This window comes from Populus nigra, chromosome 7, assembly GCF_951802175.1.
Source record: "Populus nigra chromosome 7, ddPopNigr1.1, whole genome shotgun sequence".
Taxonomy (NCBI): domain Eukaryota; kingdom Viridiplantae; phylum Streptophyta; class Magnoliopsida; order Malpighiales; family Salicaceae; genus Populus; species Populus nigra.
This window is the reverse complement of record NC_084858.1, coordinates 16850606-16869200: the sequence shown is the minus strand read 5'-3', so window position 1 is coordinate 16869200 and position 18595 is coordinate 16850606. Positions and strand designations below refer to the sequence as shown.

General features: G+C 33.7%; 2 protein-coding genes across 2 annotated transcripts; one reads left to right on the top strand and one right to left on the bottom strand.

Moving 5' to 3' along the window:
- Positions 1-302: 302 nt before the first annotated feature.
- LOC133699939 (uncharacterized) lies at positions 303-5575 on the bottom strand. The gene is made up of 9 exons (XM_062123462.1): positions 5054-5575; positions 4405-4499; positions 3926-4005; positions 3214-3255; positions 2994-3121; positions 2427-2607; positions 2090-2268; positions 999-1202; positions 303-915 (listed from the first exon to the last, which is right to left on the bottom strand). The coding sequence occupies exons 1-9, from the start codon at positions 5500-5502 to the stop codon at positions 624-626; spliced, it is 1650 nt and encodes a 549-aa protein (XP_061979446.1). The 5' UTR covers positions 5503-5575; the 3' UTR covers positions 303-623.
- Positions 5576-9046: 3471 nt separating this feature from the next.
- LOC133699639 (dnaJ protein ERDJ2A-like) lies at positions 9047-14721 on the top strand. The gene is made up of 11 exons (XM_062122978.1): positions 9047-9186; positions 9284-9511; positions 9592-9687; positions 9805-9925; positions 10051-10157; positions 10279-10496; positions 11121-11298; positions 11391-11510; positions 12360-12446; positions 13140-13250; positions 13645-14721. Exons 2-11 carry the CDS (start codon positions 9326-9328, stop codon positions 14476-14478), a joined length of 2058 nt encoding a protein of 685 aa, XP_061978962.1. The 5' UTR covers positions 9047-9186; positions 9284-9325; the 3' UTR covers positions 14479-14721.
- Positions 14722-18595: the final 3874 nt, after the last annotated feature.

The window sequence follows — 18595 nt, the reverse complement described above, 5'->3', positions numbered from 1 at the left end:
GTCCAGGTTTCTGCTCCATTTCTCCCCATGAGATAACCTCGTCCAATCCCATATGCTCAATGCAAGGTTCATATGGATCATTCTTGCACAAACCTTTCTCAGAAATCCTGTTATCTCAACTCATGGCAGCACATCAAGTTTCAGAGTTCATATCCTAACACAACTTGCACAAACTTGGAGCCAGACGAAACTCTTGGCTGCAGCTGACAGTCACTTCATTTTCCTCCATTGCTAAAGCTGATGAACACTAGATTACATGGGAGAACAAGTGACACTCAACAGGCCACCGAGGACAGAAGTAATTGGAAAAAGAAATCTAAGTTTTCGAAGAATTACTGTCTCAAAATTTCAAGCCACAAGACAAAACCAACTCACCTGACAGATGGTCTGCATCAAATTACACAAGTTAACTTTTGACAACATTAGGACTGCATAATGCACACTGATGCATCAGTAATAACAGACTCTGTAAGGAGCTGGCCGACATATGACTTGTTAAACAATGCACTATCAATTTTACAATTTACATCCTTCTTTCACTCTAGTTAAAAGAAATTATGCAATTCACGCCAAAGAAGCCTTTTTTTTTTTGTGGTGGCTCTTCAGTTATTTTCTCCACAGACTCATCGAGGGGAACCTGTCTTTGCCATGCCTGAATAGTAATCACCCACATTTGCAACAAATAGTGGATCCCTATCTTCGACTTTGTACTCACCACTACTGTTGCTAATACCACTGTCATTTGCCTGATCTGTGTGCTCCAGCTCTTTGGTCAAATCCTCCATAGTCTTCTTCACACTAGCTTTGCTCAATTGTCCTGCATCTCCAGTTGAGACACCAACCATTGTAACCTTTGGAAGAAAAGGATTAGACTCTAAATTCTGTTTTAAAAAGTCCCTTGATGGGGCTTCCTTTCTGCAAAAAAGGAAAATGTGACAAGTGTGAGAGAACATAAGGAATGCATATGTTAGTGTCACATGGTTCAGCGTATGCGGCACCTTGTGTCTGCTTCCCTTTCAGATTTGCCCAGTGTTTTCGACCATGGATGACTAAACCAATCTCCAAATGGCAACCGCAGATCTTTTCTCCGTACATGATCGGTTACCTTGCCTTTTAATTTATGTTCTGAAGTGCTATCATCTGTTTTACAGTTGGCAAGGCAGCTAGTTGACTCTGATGCTCTTTGTAAAGAAGATGCACTCCTGCAACAAAATAAACATATTGTTGCAAAGCATATATTACAATTCAATAATGGGATTTCTACAGAAAAGCAAATCAAGAAAAGAACCCACATTTCAGTTTCAGAGAATAAAAGAGAACAGATAAAAAAGGTAATTGTCAATTGCCAAATTTTGTATCACATAAATCTACAGCCTGTCTGGTCACCTTACACCTTCCTTTGGAATTCACAAAAAACAAAGACTAGTTTATCTCATTTCATAAAGGCGGCGTAATATCAATGTTCTATTTCTTTCTTTGTGTAAGTTGTTTTACTTTGAGAATTGCATCAGTCATCCTTTCAGACTCTTCAATGTTCAGAGAGATGTAAAAGTTCAATTCACTAAATAGCAATGTAATCTGAACACAGGAAAGAGTCGGGTCAAGAGATTTGCTGGCTAATATTTGTGACTGCATTTTGCAATCAATAGTACTCTCCCCAATCTATGAATACGTTTAATCCACTAGATGTCGAGTGGAATTCTTTCAACTAATATTTCATCTTCAGTATACAGGAAACCATGCCCGTCAAAAGATGGTAAAATTTTAGAAATCCCAGTTCACACACTCAAAAGCCATTATTTGTTTCTCTATGATATTTGATCTGGAATGTACACCTGTCAGAAAGCAGGAGTAATGGAAATCTGAAAGAATCCACATACGCACACAAATGAACAAAACAGAAGAAACACCAAGTTTTTTACATAATCACCTTCATGCACAGGCATTGCAAATTTACAATTATGTTGATTTATTTTTTTGCCGTCAAATTCATTTGTCATGAAAATCTTGTGGGTTTCAAGGAGTTGGCAATGAATATATCATACACTATAAGCAAAACACAAATGAGTTGAAAAAAGCATGGGAATACCTTCTCTCAAATGAATCAACCAAGTATGGAAATTTCGGTTGAATGCCAGTGGCTTTTCTCAACCACCTATTACCAAGAAGTACTTTGTCAACAGCATAAAGAAGCTGAATTTCTGCAGCCTTTGAAATTACACTGAGAGGTATTGCAGGATGCCCCATCTCATCCAGCACTTCCTGAACCTATTAAATTAAAACAACTGTTAAAAAAACCACCATAACTTATGCACACATATCGAATCCCAAAAGCACCGCACCCACATTGCCCACATGAATCTGTTGTTTCACAGGCATTATGACTAGACAGAGCATCATAAATTTTAGACTAACAAGGTTAGTACCTCTGGTGGCTCCAATAGGCTGTCTCCCATTTCTTCAATCACTTCTGCAGAAACATTATCATCAATCACATCACGTCGGCGTTGCGTGTGCCGGGTTTGAATTAAACCATGGAAATGCTGATCAACAGACTCCTCAAGAATGTTATCCAGCATGTTTTTATCGAAGAAGTATGGAGTATACCTGATTAGCAGATTAAACACATAAAAGTGAAAACTTGAATATTCCTGCAGATGTAAGAAAAATAAACAGCGAGTTTACACAAATGGGAATGAAATGAGGAGACCAGTCATTTGTGAGAAACTAGGATAAGCATCCTTAGATTATGATTCTCATATTTTTATATTGAAAGGCAAACGAGAGTTGCATAAAGAAGCAGAGAAGGCAACAAATAAAGGCTGACAAGGTCGACATCCCAAACTAAGGTGATAAAGATTAATCTAACTACAAAATTCACATCTATGCAAGCCCCATCTGGAGAGAAGATCGAGATCGAGAAATTAAGATAAAAGATGAATTCAATCCATGAACCAGACTTTTTTTTTCCATTCAAGAGAATCAATACACACCACTTAATCCCGTCTTTGGTAGCTATTGCAATATCTAAATTTTGTGCGCTGAAAACAGGAACTCCATCAACCCTCATGCTCCCATCGCTATGTGAAATAGTCTTGAGAAGTTGGTGTGCTGCCTTGACCTGTGAGAGCAGAAATCAGATAAAAACAGAATTATGAATATATCACAATAAATACAAATTTGTGGATACCATGTGGTCTGACCATATGGTACCTGCTTCTCATTTGGAACAAACTGAAATAGTTGAGGTTTCTCCTGCATAACACAAAGCAAAATAAAACGTGGATTATTCCAGAAAAGGAGATGATATTAGAAATATGAATAGGATCGCAAAATTTGAATTTTGTCAAGGAAAATAAGTGCGTATAAGTTTTGCAACTAAAACACTAATAATTGCATATTTTGAAAAAATAACTACATGAATTAGCAACCACCACATCCTAGTAATTTGGATTGGCTGTGAATAAAAGGCAGCACTAAAACTCTGCAAGCATGCTCAATCAAATCACAGCAAGAAAAAACGAAACACTTGGACTGCTATAGAAGTAGAGCATCACAGGTTAACCAGTTGCTAAACTCTCTAGATTTGAACAGCATCCATACGCTGTTGTAACACTTAAAAATTATAGAAGTAGAGCATCACAAGTTAATAAGTTTGAAGCAAAAGGATAGCAAGTTATAACATCATGAAACACCTCAGTGAAAGTGAAGAAATTGAACCGAGTTAAACTTCATATGAGACATGCATGAATCTAAAGAGTGAATTACTGAATGCATGTTTTGAGAATAAGAAAGAAAGGAAAGAAACAAACTGTCAAAATAGGTTCCAATGTGATATCAAAACTTGGCTGCATACCTAATAAAAGATAAAGACTATCAATCTAACTAAGTGAGTAGCATAAATCTTACTAAGTGAGTAGCATACCTTGAAGTGTTCATATGCTAAGTCAAGACGACAAGCACCCACCACACCACTTGGAATATTCAGCCGTTTAACATAAGCAACTTGGAAGCACAAACCAATTCAGAATGCAAGTTACTTATAGCTTGCAAAATAAATCAGCATACTGAATAACAGTACTCACAAAGACTGTGTAAAACAAAAGGAAGGACAATAGCATGCATAAATGTATCTTGAATCACAATGCAAGAAGTTATTTTATTGTAAATTAAATTCAACAAGCCCTTTCTATTGCATGCAACTTATGCTCATGTAAGCACTAATGGGTCTAACCATGATTAACATCCATGGTAATAGATATGTGAATTTTGGGGTATTCATTTCTACTAAGGTCCACATAAGAGAAGAAAAAAAGAGTGGTTTCCAAAAATCAAGAATAATATTCGAGTCTTTTCCTACCCAGGAAAAGATATGTAAGGTTATAAAGCAATTTTCAATCATACCTGCATCACCTAAATCCATGAAGAAACGAAACACAGGACCATTCCTCTCACTCTTGGTAACCATTGCAAATATCTTCTTAAGCCACTCGGGTGTCCTGGCCAGTAAAGAATACCAATCAAATATAGGATAGCAGCACAAGCCAAATCTTACGAAACTGACTGAATTTCAAAAAAGAAAGTATGACGCATGTATCAAGCTAACATCAAACACAAGTATCAGCTTATCAACAACAAACCATTCTACAATTTACCAACTAAACAAAACTGACAAACCAAGCCAAAATTAACTAATAAATGTCAAGGTTTTATGCTGGCTGTCATCCTACAACAACCCTCCTCCTATATCCAGGCTTGGGGCTGGCTATTCTAACCTAAGCTAGCATAGGCAGAGTTCCACTAGACCAATTAACATTAAAAGACGTCCTTACTTACACCAGCCAGTTCCAATTCTACCTAATATTAATACATAAATCATTCTCTCTCAGATTAGCAAGTTACTATAACAACTCAAGCTTGAAACTTTTGACGGCCCATGTTCAAATTCCTCAAATCCAAGACAAAATTATAAGCCAAGTTAACACATTGAATCAGCTAAGCTAAAAAGGAAATAGCAGTCCAAAACAATGTGAAGTAAGGCAAAAGGAAAGACCTTTTGGAAATGAAGGGAACATCAAAATGAGTAGAAACGGCCATGAGACCAGTCCCTGAAAGGTCACACATGCTAAAAACCTGTCCTACAAAAGCAGGCCCACCACCTTTTCCATTAGAATTTACCCTTCCAATCCTGACTGCTGATGGAAACCCGGGATTTGACTCGGCAGAAGATAACCCTTTTACTGTGGCTGATGATGATTTTGAAGGGGAGACTGAGTCAGGCTGAGTTGACTCGAAGAGAAAGGGAGTGGATTGAGTGAGTGGAAGAGGGGAGGTGGGAAGTTGGAAAGGGATGCAAATTTTGGATTGTGGTGGTGGTGGTAAAGGTGGGGTTTTGTGAGGAGAGAGAAGGGAGACTAGGGATTTGGTTGTGGAGTTGAGGAAGGTGGATAGCTGGTGGTGGTGGTTCTGGTGTTGCGATGGTGGTTCTGGTGGTGAAGGCATGGTGGCGGGGTGGGTCGGGGCCTTAAGGGGAAGGGGAGGGAGTGGTGGTTTTGTCGGATGACTCAGGATTTTATATTTTGAGAGATTTTCCTTCTTCCTCTGAAAATATTTACGTTGATAAAAAATTAAAGACAAATTGTTTTCCGAAGAAACAAAAAGTTAAAACTTTATAAATTTTTACTAAATTATACTTTAGTCCCTTATTTTTTATTTTTTAAATTACTTATAAAATTAACAATAAATTAAAACTGCTTAGTGTTTTACTGTGTAAGTTCACAGTAAAACGCTAAGTTCTCTTATTCTTCTTCTTTTTTTTTTCATTTTTTTCTGTTTTTTTTTGTTTTTTATGCCTTTATGGGTTTATTTTTTATTTTTTTCTTTGTGTTTTTTTATTGAATTTTTTTTGTTTAATTTTTTTTTGCTTTTTTTCTTTTTAATTAATAACATATACTAAAACTGTTCAGTGTTTCACTGTGCAGTCCACAGTGAAACGCTAAGCTATTTTTTTGTCGTTTTTAATATTTTTTTCTGTTTTTTTTTTGCTTTTTATGCCTTTATGGGTTTTTTTTTGCTTTTTTCTTTGTGTTTTTTTTCTTTTAATGAATTTTTTTATTTAATTTAGTTTATTAATATTAATTTTATTTTTTTTAGTTATCAGACTTTCATAACACGGATCCCGGGTTTGACGGATTAACTTGGTTTGACAAGCTAACCCATAATTTTTTTTTTGCTTTTTTTAAAGTTTGATGAGTTAATCTGGAATTTGTTTTTTGCTTTTTTTTTTTCTTTTTAATTAATTTTTTCCGTTTAGTTTAGTTTTTTAATGTTAAATTTCTTTCTATTTAATTATCAGGCTTTCATGACACATATCCCGGGCTTGATGGGTTAACCCGTTAATTTGTTTTTCTATTTAGTTATCAAACTTTCATGACGCGAATCCCAGGTTTGACGGGTTAACCTGGTTTAAAGGGTTAACCCAATTAATTCAGATTCTTTTCTTTTTCTTCATTAATTTTTTTTTCATGTTGGTTTTTTTTCTTTGTTTTTTTTAATTAATCTATTTAATTACCATATTTTTTATGACATGACCTTGCAATCAGACCCACATTCAAGGCTTTTGGGTCCGGTGTTGCAGTTAGACTCACTTAAACTTGAGTCATGTAAGTTTAATACTATTATTAATATTATAAATATTACTTTTGGGTCAAGCGTTGTAACTAAACCAAAAGCTCTTGGGCATATCTTTGCAGAAAGACCTAACACTCATAGATCTTACCCTTTTTTGATATTTTTTATGCAAGAAAAAAATTTAACCTGTGGCGTGTGTCTTTATTTTTTTTTTCTCTTTTCCTTTTTAAGCCTTTTACTGTGGATTGCACAGTACAGTCCACAATGAAAAAGCTGATGCCTTTAGTTTTTTTTTTTGTCTTTTTTTTTTAATTTAGTTTCTTAATATTAAATTTTTTTTCTATTTAATTATCAGACTTTCATAACATGGATCCCAGGTTTAACGGGTTAACCCAGTTTATTCAGATTTTTTTTCTTTTTCTTCATTAGTTTTTTTCTTCCTGTCAGTTTTTTTTCTCTTTGCTTTTTCCTTTTTAATTAATCTTTTTTTAATTTATTTCATTAATAATATATCTTTTTTCTATTTAGTTATCACACTTTCATGACACGAATTCCAGGTTTGACAGGTTAACCTGATATGACAGGTTAACCTGGTTGATTCAGATTTTTTTCTTTTTTCTCATTAGTTTTGTTCTTCCGATTTTATCTTTTAATATTGTATGCAGTCCACAGTGAAAAAGGCTGAAGCCTTTCGTTTTTTTTTTGCTTTTTTTTATATTTTTCACTGCGGACTACACAGTGCAATCTGCTGTGAAAAGGTTGATGCCTTCTCTCTTTTTTTTTAAATTAATTTTTGTTATTTAGTTTGTTGATATTAAATTTTTTTCTATTTAGTTATCAGACTTTCATGACATGGATCTCAGGTTTGACGGGTTAACTCAGTTAATTTAGATTTTTTTTCTTTTTTTATTAGTTTTTTTCTTCTTATAAGTTTTTTTTCTTTTATTGTTTCTTTTTATTTAATATTTTTTTTATTTAATTTAGTTCATCAATATTAAATTTTTTTCTATCTAGTTATCGACTGATGCCTTTAGTTTTTCTTTTTGCTTTTTTGCTGTTTTTATGCATTTAACTATGGACTGCACACTATAATCCACAGTGAAAAAGTTGATGCTTTTTGTTTGTTTTTTTTCTTTTTAATTAATTTTTTTCATTTAATTTAGTTTGTTAATGTTCAAACGGGTTAACCTGGTTTGACAGGTTAGCCCAATTAATTTTATGTTAATCTGTCAATTTTTTTTTCTATTTAGTTATCAAACTTTCACGACACAAATCCAATATTTGACGGGTTAACCTGGTTTGAAGGGTTAACCCAATTAATTCAGATTTTTTCTTTTTCTTCATTAATTTTTTTCTTCCTTTTGTTTTTTTTTCTTTGTTTTTTCTTTTTGATTAATCTATTTAATTATCACACTTTTATGACACGACCTTGCAGCCAGACCCACATCCAAGACTATTGGGTCTAGTATTGCAGTCAGATCCACTTAAACTTGGGTCATGCAAGTTTAATGTTATTATTAATATTATTAATATTACTCTTGGATCAGGCATTGCAGCCACACCCAAGATTCTTGGGTATAATTTTGCAAAAAGAGCTAATACTTTTAGATTTTAATTTTTTTAATATTTTTATACAAAAATTATTGACCCGCAGCATCGCACGGGTCATGTAACTAGTTACATCCTAGTTTCTATCAGCTAGCATAGAAAATGTTTTATTTTTATAGAACCTCTAGAGACGTATTATTTTTGTGATCTTTCAAATGAGTCTGATAAAAATATATATATTTTAAATTAGCAGCTGATTTTATTTTAGAAAAATGAAAAATCAGTCAATAATATAATTAAGGCATTAATTTCATTACCAAAAATAATAATTATTAGTGTAGAAAATTACACATAGTAAGTTACACCATCACCCACGCAAAGTTTTAAAATATTTATTTTGACTCTTATAATTTAAAATTTTCCTATACTAATCTAATTTAATGTTTCTAGAAAAAATTAATTCAGCCTTTTTCTCATTAAATAGGTGATAAAAACTAGTATTATGGAGTCGGAATCTATTTAATTTTTTTTTCCAAGTATACTTAAATATAGAAAATTAGAAGAAAAATTAAAAATAAGTAAAAAAAACATAAAAAAAATGAAAGAAAGATATTTTTAAAATTTACACTTCTTTTTTTTTTGTTTTCTTTTAAAATAAAACTTTCTAAATACTATCTCTAAGTTGGATATTTCATTGAATTTGATTAGTTATCAAACAATCAAGGGCTATATTAAAACTTCTTGCAAATATTAAGATCAATAGCAAGAAATTTCAAACTATAAGAACCTAAATAAAATACTTTATCCAAAATCAAAAACATATATATCTAGTGACAAATCTAACCCCACAAATATAACTTCTCCAAAGGGTAACACGGTAAAGCCACCCATCCGTTAACTAACGTTACTCTCTGCTGCCTTCTCTGGATCTCACAGAAATAATAAAACCCCCAAAACAAAATAAAAATATCCCTCTCTCTCTATCCCTCTCTCTCTCTCAATTTCACGGTATATATATAAAGTATTTAATTTTTCAATTTCTGAGCTTCGAATTTGATTAATTTGTTGTTACTGATGGATGATTTTTGTGGTGTGTTGTTTTCAGGGTTTATAGAGGAGGTGGATTAGTTAAAATAATTAATTAATTATGGCGGCATCGGAGGAAAACAGTGCATTGTTTCCGATATTTATCATAACAATAATGGCGATACCTTTGGTGCCATATACAGTGATGAAACTATGCCGTGCCGCGTCGAAAAAGAGTAAGATTATTCATTGTAATTGCTCTGAGTGTTTGCGGTCTGGCAAGTATCGGAAATCTATTTTCAAAAGGGTGAGTCACTCAGTGAATTAGCAAATTTATGTTTTTTTTAAGGGTTATTGGGCTGTAATTGATGATTGTTGTTTTGGCAGATTTCGAAGTTTTCGACTTGTAGTAACTTGACGTTGATATTGCTTTGGGTTATGATGATATTTTTGGTGTCTTACATTAAGAATATGAGCCGTGAGGTGATTGTTTGGAAATGACAAGTTGTTGCTGTTTGGTTTTTGTTTTAGGTTTTAGGGAGTTGGGGTTTCGTATGTGGGATTTGATAAGTTGTTTTTTGTTGTTGTTGTTTTGATTAGATTCAAGTTTTCGACCCGTTTGTTATTCTGGGACTGGAGCCTGGTGCTTCGGATTCGGAAATAAAGAAGAACTATAGGAGACTTTCTATTCAGTACCATCCTGATAAAAATCCGGATCCAGGTTGATGATTGTGTTTTAGTCTTTTTGGTTATATTCATTTTATGTTTATTTCGGCATGAAAGACCGAGGTTTGTGAGGAGCAGCATGTGCTTACTAGCTGTTTTCTTTACATTTTACTTTTTCAGAGGCCAACAAATATTTTGTGGAGTTCATAACAAAAGCTTATCAAGCTCTGACTGATCCAATATCCCGTGAGAATTATGAGAAATATGGTCATCCCGATGGTAGACAGGTGATGTTCTGCTGCTTCTAGAAGAAAGAACACGGATTTGCCTTCAAATGTATTTCTTGAAATAATTCACTATATATATATATATTTTTTTTGAAATTAATGTTCATAGAGTTTCTTTCAGGGATTCAAAATGGGCATAGCTCTTCCTCAATTTTTACTTGATATTGATGGGGCATCCGGTGGAATACTTCTACTTTGGATTGTTGGTGTTTGTATACTCTTGCCATTGGTCATAGCTGTAATATATCTTTCAAGGTCGGCCAAATATACTGGAAATTATGTCATGCACCAGACTCTGTCTGCGTACTATTACTTCATGAAGCCGTCTTTGGCCTCAAGGTAATTCAGACTATTTGGTAATTATTTTAATGAAGTAAACATCACATTGAATATTTAAGTAATTAATAGAAATTGTATAAGCAACTTTTCATCTGTAAGCAAGAGCACATGTACCTTTTTTTATCCCTGACTCTTACTTGCTAGAAGAGCATTGCAATCTGTGGCCTTATTTATGTAAAATGGACAGATTCCTACCTGCATTGTGCCAATTTTGGTGGTTCAATTCCATTTCACCAGCAGTTCTCTGTAATCACAGTTGATATCACAAAGTTTCCCAGCTCCTCAATTTAAATGCCTTCTCTAAAGTTGAAACCCTAGCTACTATATATTAGTTGTAGCTTTTAAAATTATTCTATCAAGAAATAAGAGAATAATCATAATCTCTGTTTGATTATGATTGTTCATGTGAATTTTACGAAATTTCATCTTAACCATGCCAAGACACATTGATCATTGCATTTTTTTCCTGTTGTTTCCTTCATTTTGGAGTATCCAGTTCCAATGTCCTTGTCTTCGTAAGGGTTCAGATATGCATCTTTGTCCTTCCTAATATGATGTCTTGCACGCAACATCTTTGAGTATATTGGTTGCTTATTATGCTTATTCCATGTCTTGATCATACAGTAAAGTAATGGAAGTCTTCATTAAGGCTGCTGAGTATATGGAATCTCCAATTCGTAGGACTGACAATGAACCACTTCAGAAGCTGTTTATATCTGTCAGGAGTGAATTGAATCTGGACCTCAAGAACATTAAGCAAGAGCAGGCTAAGTTTTGGAAGCAGCATCCTGCGTTAGTTAAGGTAGCCTGTTTTCCAGATTGTGATATAAGGAGCAATCTGAGCATTGAATTTCAATGAAGTTCATCAACTTACTAGTCTTCATTTCTGTTCAGACAGAGTTGTTAATCCAGGCTCAGTTAACTCGTGAATCAGCAGACTTGCCACCAGCTTTGTTAGGAGATTTCAGACGCGTACTAGAACTTGCACCTCGCCTTCTTGAAGAATTGATGAAGGTAACCTTACATTCAGTGTTTCATCCTTGAAGTTGATTTTGGGAACTGGAAAAATGAAGGAATTATTCTGTTGGGTCATTGATAAATGTGACCCTTTGCATATTTTATATAGCCCACAACCTTGTCTTTGCATGAGGCAAGAGGTGGTATCAAGTGCAGACTGCAGAGTGTTTCCACATGGATACAGAATAAAACTTTCATTGTAATTTGGAAACTATTTAAAACCACATTTTGGCATGTTTGTGAAGTTGTCAATAGAAAGTTTATTTTTAGTAGAACTTGGATGGGTGTGCCTTTCTTTGAGACTTATTTTTTACTTAGGCAATGAATGTATCCCAGTAAGATATTAGTTTTCCATTCTTCATGGTTGAAGACTAGAAGTACTCTTGTTAATGTTGTATAGAGTAATAGATTGATAGTGGAGTGTCTGTGTGTGTTTGAGGGATTGCCTTTTACTTGAATTAATTAGTTACCGATGTATAAGAGATGCACTTGAAAAGTTGATAGTATAAGAAACAGTTTCAGTGATTAAATCCAAGGGTGCTGGCCTGGTGTCCATGAAGGAGGACTTTACTAATCTCACTTATATTACTTGGTAATGTTTATGCGGCTCCTATTGAGATGGTAAATAGCCTAAGAAAGGTGCTATTACCTTATAAAGTTATATTGGCCAAAGTAGAAGAGATGTAGTGGAGCCAGTTGGCTCTTTCAATGTTTGTTACTTTTTCAAATACAGTAGCTTCTTATGTGTAATTCTGCAAATATTTTCCATTGACAAGTCTTTCCTTTTACGCTGTTAGCCATTTGCTAAGTATTTTACAGAATACTAATTCTTTACTCTTTATCCAGATGGCTGTTATACCACGAACTTCCCAGGGACATGGATGGCTGAGACCTGCAACTGGGGTTGTTGAACTCTCTCAATGTATTATTCAGGTGTTGATTTCACTCTATTTACTGGTTATGGATAGTTGGAACCTAGAAAAACCTCTTACAAATATCACAGATAAAGAAGTCCATAATCTTCACATCATTTAGTTATTAGACTTTCATGGTTTCCCCTATATTGATTTTAGTTATTATATGTCTAGAATTCATGGAAACCAAAACATGTTTGTGCCCCTCTTTTCTCATCATGCACTGTCGCTTTCCTCAAATACTCATCTTCATTTGACATAAACTTTTTGCCATCCCTTTCGAGAATATGTTAACATACATGCTTGCATAGCTACTTTCTCAGTTTCCAGTCGTATGTCAATCTTGGTAGTTGTATTGTCAGTGCACTAGTCTCAACTAGACTTCAATTTGACCGTCTCTATTGTGTTTCATCTGTTTTATGCTCATTTCAGCATTTAAGTAGTTGGATTTTGGAATCTAGTCACACATGACTTGAGAAACCTGTTATCATGCTTCTTTTCACATGTCTCTTCGAAAACCTGATTGCTCTTTTGTTCTGCTGTTAGTACATAATTGCAAAGAATTGTGAATATCCTGTATTCTTCTTTTGTTCTCATCTTTGCTAACCACTGCCATATGATGCTAACAAGTGTTGGATGGTTTGACATGTTTTCTTCTATTCTACCAATAACTGATGATTGACATGATTCATTGGTTAACTATGTGATACAGGCTGTTCCTCTCAGTGCAAGGAAGGCAACAGGTGGGTCCACAGAAGGGATTGCACCCTTTTTGCAGCTGCCACATTTTACTGAGAATGTTGTCAAGAAGATAGCACGCAAGGTAGCTGGACAAGATTATTTGTCGTAATTAGACTACAATGATTTAATGAACCTTTTGCTAGCTGTGAATGTGGACTACGCTTTCTCCTTATACTTTTCTTGCTGCCCGCCCTTGAGTCCTTTAGACAGTAAAGAAATATTCAGCCTCTGAAGCATCATATATGAAGCATTAGTCCTTCATTTATTGTGATTATATACTCATCAAGTTCTGTCTGCATGTGGTTAGCATAATTGACTTTAATAACGGAAATATGCTGATACACTGGAATACCTTATTTCTCTCTGGTCCAGATGATGAATTATCTCTTTAAATTGAAAATAATCTTCAATTGTCTTTAGTTCTTGGTGTCCTTTTTTCTGATCTTTGTCTCATGAGCTTTGCCTTCTGATTTCAGAAAGTGAGAACATTTGAGGATTTTCATGACATGACTCTGCAAGAGCGAGCAGAGGTGCTTCAGCAAGTAGCTGGATTTTCCTCAGCTGAAGTACAAGATGTTGAAATGGTATTGGAAATGATGCCTTCTGTAACAGTCGAGGTTAGATGTGAGACTGAAGGTGAAGAGGGCATACAAGAGGGTGACATTGTTACTGTACATGCTTGGATAACACTCAAACGTGCTAAAGGCCTAGTCGGTGCACTTCCCCATGCACCCAGCTTCCCATTTCACAAGGAAGAAAATTTCTGGTTTCTGCTTGCAGATGCGGCCTCAAATGATGTTTGGTTTTCCCAAAAGGTAAATTTTATGGATGAAGCTGCAGCTATAACTGGTGCTTCCAAGACAATTGAGGATACAATGGAGGGTTCAGGAGCAAGTGTTAAAGAGACTAGTGCAGCGGTTAGAGAAGCAGTAGAGAAGGTGCGGGGTGGCTCTAGGTTAGTGATGGGCAAGCTCCCTGCCCCAGCAGAGGGCAATTACAATTTGACCTGTTACTGCTTGTGCGACTCCTGGATCGGTTGTGACAAGAAGACGAGCTTGAAGGTTAAAGTTCTGAAACGAACACGGGCTGGCACTCGGGGTGGTTTGGTATCTGAAGAAGGACCCATTGCAGAGGATGGAATTGAGGAGGAAGAGGAGAATGAAGAAGAAGAGTATGACGATGATTATGAGAGTGAGTATAGCGAAGACGAGGAAGATGAAAAGGATACAAAAAAGAAGGGCCCCGCAGCCAATGGCAAAGTGCAGAAAAAAGGCTCAAGCTCAGAGAGTTCAGGTTCAGACGAGGAATGAGATACATTATTTTGATTGTCAATGAATAAAACATAAGTTTTTTTTTTAAAAAAAAATTATATCGTGGAAGAACTTAACAGCTGCTGTAGTGATACTATCCGTCTCCCTTCTAACTCGACGACAGGATTTTTCCATATATTCTATACTACATTGGTATATCGACTAGTCACCCCATCTTGTTTTGTAGCAATGACTTGAATAGTCGTAACATATATCACTGAACCAAATCTTTTGTTTTTTTAATCTTTGGGGTCGAATTCTCATATATATAGAAGATTGTTTGATTTAGGATATGGATTTATTATTTTTTCTATATCTTTCACGCATCATACATTAAGATCCACTAAAATGTGATGGTATGTTTTGGGCTCTTCAATTCATTACTAGGATAGGACCATGCAAGGAACGTTCTACTGGGCCCTAGCAAGGATAACTATTAAAAAAACATTGAAAGAGAAGTAGAGGTAATTTACTATTTAAATTAATAGTAAAATGATGATATTGTATTGGATTGGAGGCAGTATTATCTTTTCAATGTAATATAATTGTTTTTATATATATATAAATTATAAAAGGTTAAATTTATCATTTTACTAGTTTAACACTTAAATAAAATAATATAATGTTTATTGTTCAGGGGTATTTTATTCTTTTTAATTTTTCTACATAGTATATTTATTTTAATATTTTTAAAGATAAAATTAACATAATTTTATTACAAGGGCTTTTTTTATCATTTTATATTGGTTTTATTATAGATTTAAAGATTCCTTAAAGATATTATTGTAATTTATCCATATTAAATATTATTTTAAAAAACCTTGTTGGCACTTACATGGATAACATGTAAGAGGTTATCCAGCTATCAAATACCATATTCCATGACAACATTTGAAAGATCTTGGTATCGTAGATGCTATGGGGCAGTGCTAAACACACCTCAAGTTTGGTGCCAACAATTTTTTCTCGTTATTCTTCTCTCTTATTGAATTTAGTATCAACCTCTTTAAAATTTTAGACAGTCACTTCAATTTATTTTTTTTTGTCTTATTTGTTTCTTTTTTTAATTACTTTTTTTTTAATTTTGAATAATTCAAGAAATTATAAATATTTTTTAGTTTCATCCATTTTTATTTTTTAATCTTTCAGATTTAATCCTTATTTTTTTATTACTATTTTTATTTTTATTTTTATTTTTAATAGGCTATAAAATTACAATTTTTTTTCAATTTCACCACCTTTTATTTTTTATCTTTCAGATTTAGTTCTCATTCTTTTTATTGCTACTATTTTGTTTAGGGTCATTTTTTAGGTTGTTTTTTTTACAATTTTATCCTTCATATGTTTTTTTTCTCATTCTTTTTATTGTTATTTTTTTTCTTTCAACAAGTTTTTTAAATTGATATTTTTTTTCCATGATTCCATCTTTCAAAATTAAACTAGTTGGGAATTAAGTTTCTTGATTGAACCTGATTTAATGATTTCACGGGTTGTGAGTTTTAGAAATTAAACCGAGTTTAGGTTTGCATGAGTTGACTTTTTTTCTTTCTTTTTTGAAGCTAATGTTTTTTTTTTTAATCTTTTTTTTAGAGTTTTGATTTATTACTTTTTATGGTTTGTTTTTTTTGAGATTAGTCTCAAGTTCATGACCAAAGTCACCGATTTCAAATGTTAACATGGGTTAACTTTTGTTTTTTTTTTTTGGTCTTTTTTTAAATTAATTTCTCTCAATTTCATCTTTAAAAATTTAAATTATTTGAAATTGTTCTTAGTACTTTTTTTTTCCCTTCCTTTCTATTAGGCTATCTCAATCCCGTTTCCATGATCATGAGATTTACGGGTTAACTCAGGTTGATTCAGATTTTTTTGGTTGCTATGAGGTTAGTCTGAATTCATGACCAGAGTCATTAGTTTCAAAGGTTGACATGGAATGACTTTTTTTGGATCATTTTTTAAAATTGATTTGTTTCAATTTCATCCTTCAACATTTGGACTTAATAACCAAAGTCACTGATTTCAAATGTTAACATGGGTTGACTTTTGTTTTTTTGGTTTTTTGTTCTTTTTTAAATTGATTTCTCTCAATTTCATCTTTAAATATTTAATTTATTTGAAATTGTTCTTAGTACCTTTTTTTTCCCTTCCTTTCTATTAGGCTATCTCAATCCCGTTTCCATGATCATGAGATTTGCGGATTAACTCAGGTTGATTCAGATTTTTTTGGTTGCTATGAGGTTAGTCTGAGTTCATGACCAGAGTCATTAGTTTCAAAAGTTGACGTGAAATAACTTTTTTTTTTATCATTTCTTAAAATTAATTTGTTTCAATTTCATCTTTCAACGTTTGATTTATTGGAAACTGGTCTTCATTCTCTTTTTTTCCTTTCCTTTCTATTGGGTCATCACTATCCTCTGCTTATAGTCGCGGGATTTGCGAGTTAATCTAGGTTGACTCATATTTTTTCCATTGCTTTCTAAAATTAAATATCTCTCTCTTTTTTTTTTCTATCTCTCAACATTGAATTATTCGATAATTGAGTTTCATAATTTTATTTAATTTTTTTTGAACGCGGTCACCCTGATATCATTACCGGATTATAAATTTTGCATCTTAAATCGAGTAGGTTTGGATCGAGTTTTATGACTTTTTCTAAATTTTCATCATTCAATATTTTTTTTTGCTAGATATTGAGCTTCACTTTTTTTTTTTAAGTTATCATGTTTTTATTTTATTTATTAGAAATTAGACTTCAAACTTTTTTCCTTGTGTTTTTTTTTATGAGATTATCTTAATTTTATGACCATAGTCACAAAGTTTTTAAGTTAATTCAATTTAACTAAGTTTTTTTTTGTTGTTTTTTTAATGTTTTTTTTTAATTTTTGCTTTTCAACATTGAATTGTTTCATAATTCAAGTAAGTTAATACAAGTTTTTTTTTTTTTAATCTTTTTTGTTGTTATATTTTTTTAATCATATTATTTAAATTTTCAATTCTATCAATGTCTCTATTCTTGGACTTCTTTTCCTTTGCAATTTACATGCTATAGAATGCAACTGGAACACATGTCACTAGAATCCATTCTATTTTGAAGTTGCTTCTATGTTTTGCTGTGTTTAAACAAACTACTTTCATCTTCTCCATCATGACCTCTGTTGTTCATGTTCCTGCAGTAACTTCGTAAATAAAAGTGGGTTTAATGGATGCCATTCTGATTGATCCCCTCAAGAAACATATGCAATGGCATATGTCAGGCCCTCTGAGATGCAACCATCCAGGAATGGCTATTTTACGGGCATGAACATGTTTCTTGGGTTATGGCCCTAAAGTGCTCGAGGAACACTTCGATTGGTTTTTCAGAATCACAAATTTCAGATGTTCAAACGAATCTAACTGGAATTGCTTATACCCAAAGGCTGATTATGCTCCCACTGTAGTGAATCCTGATTTTGAGACTCACAGAGAAGATCCGTGCCTGCAAAAAGTTAGAGCCTACTACTTTCACATCACAGGATGCCTCCTCATCCTCATTTGCAACATCTTTGACGGCATCGACTTCATCGTCACGGGAAGTCTCCTCTTCCCCGCTTGCAACACTGTTAACACCATCAAATTCATTGGCAGGCTTCGCTCGAATCCTAACACGCTTTCCCTCTGATGTATCGGTAAACCCATTTTGGTGGTTTTTTTCTTTAATTTTTCATTTTTGTCCGTCATGCCCAACCTCTGGAAGACACTTCCCACCATGTTGACAATCGAAACGCTAGGGCGGAGACCAAGCTCCTCCATATCAGCAAATATCTGCGAGAAAGAGAGATCACATTAACATAAACAAGGTAGGCCAGACATCAAATATTATGAGCTACTATCTAGCTAGTGCCATACGACGTTGGTTTCAAATGAAAAAGATACCGATCATCAGCGTCATATTTGAAGTCATTAAAAGATGGGACAGGATTACAAGTCTTGTTCCTTGCCAATCCGTTTGGGCTATTTCTCAGTGAAAGTACACCACCGAATCTAACACTGTATATCCTCCGTAACCGCGATTTGCTGTGGGTAGATAATTTTTTGAAAAAAAAGAGGTTTTACTATTTAAAATAAATAAATAAAATAAATA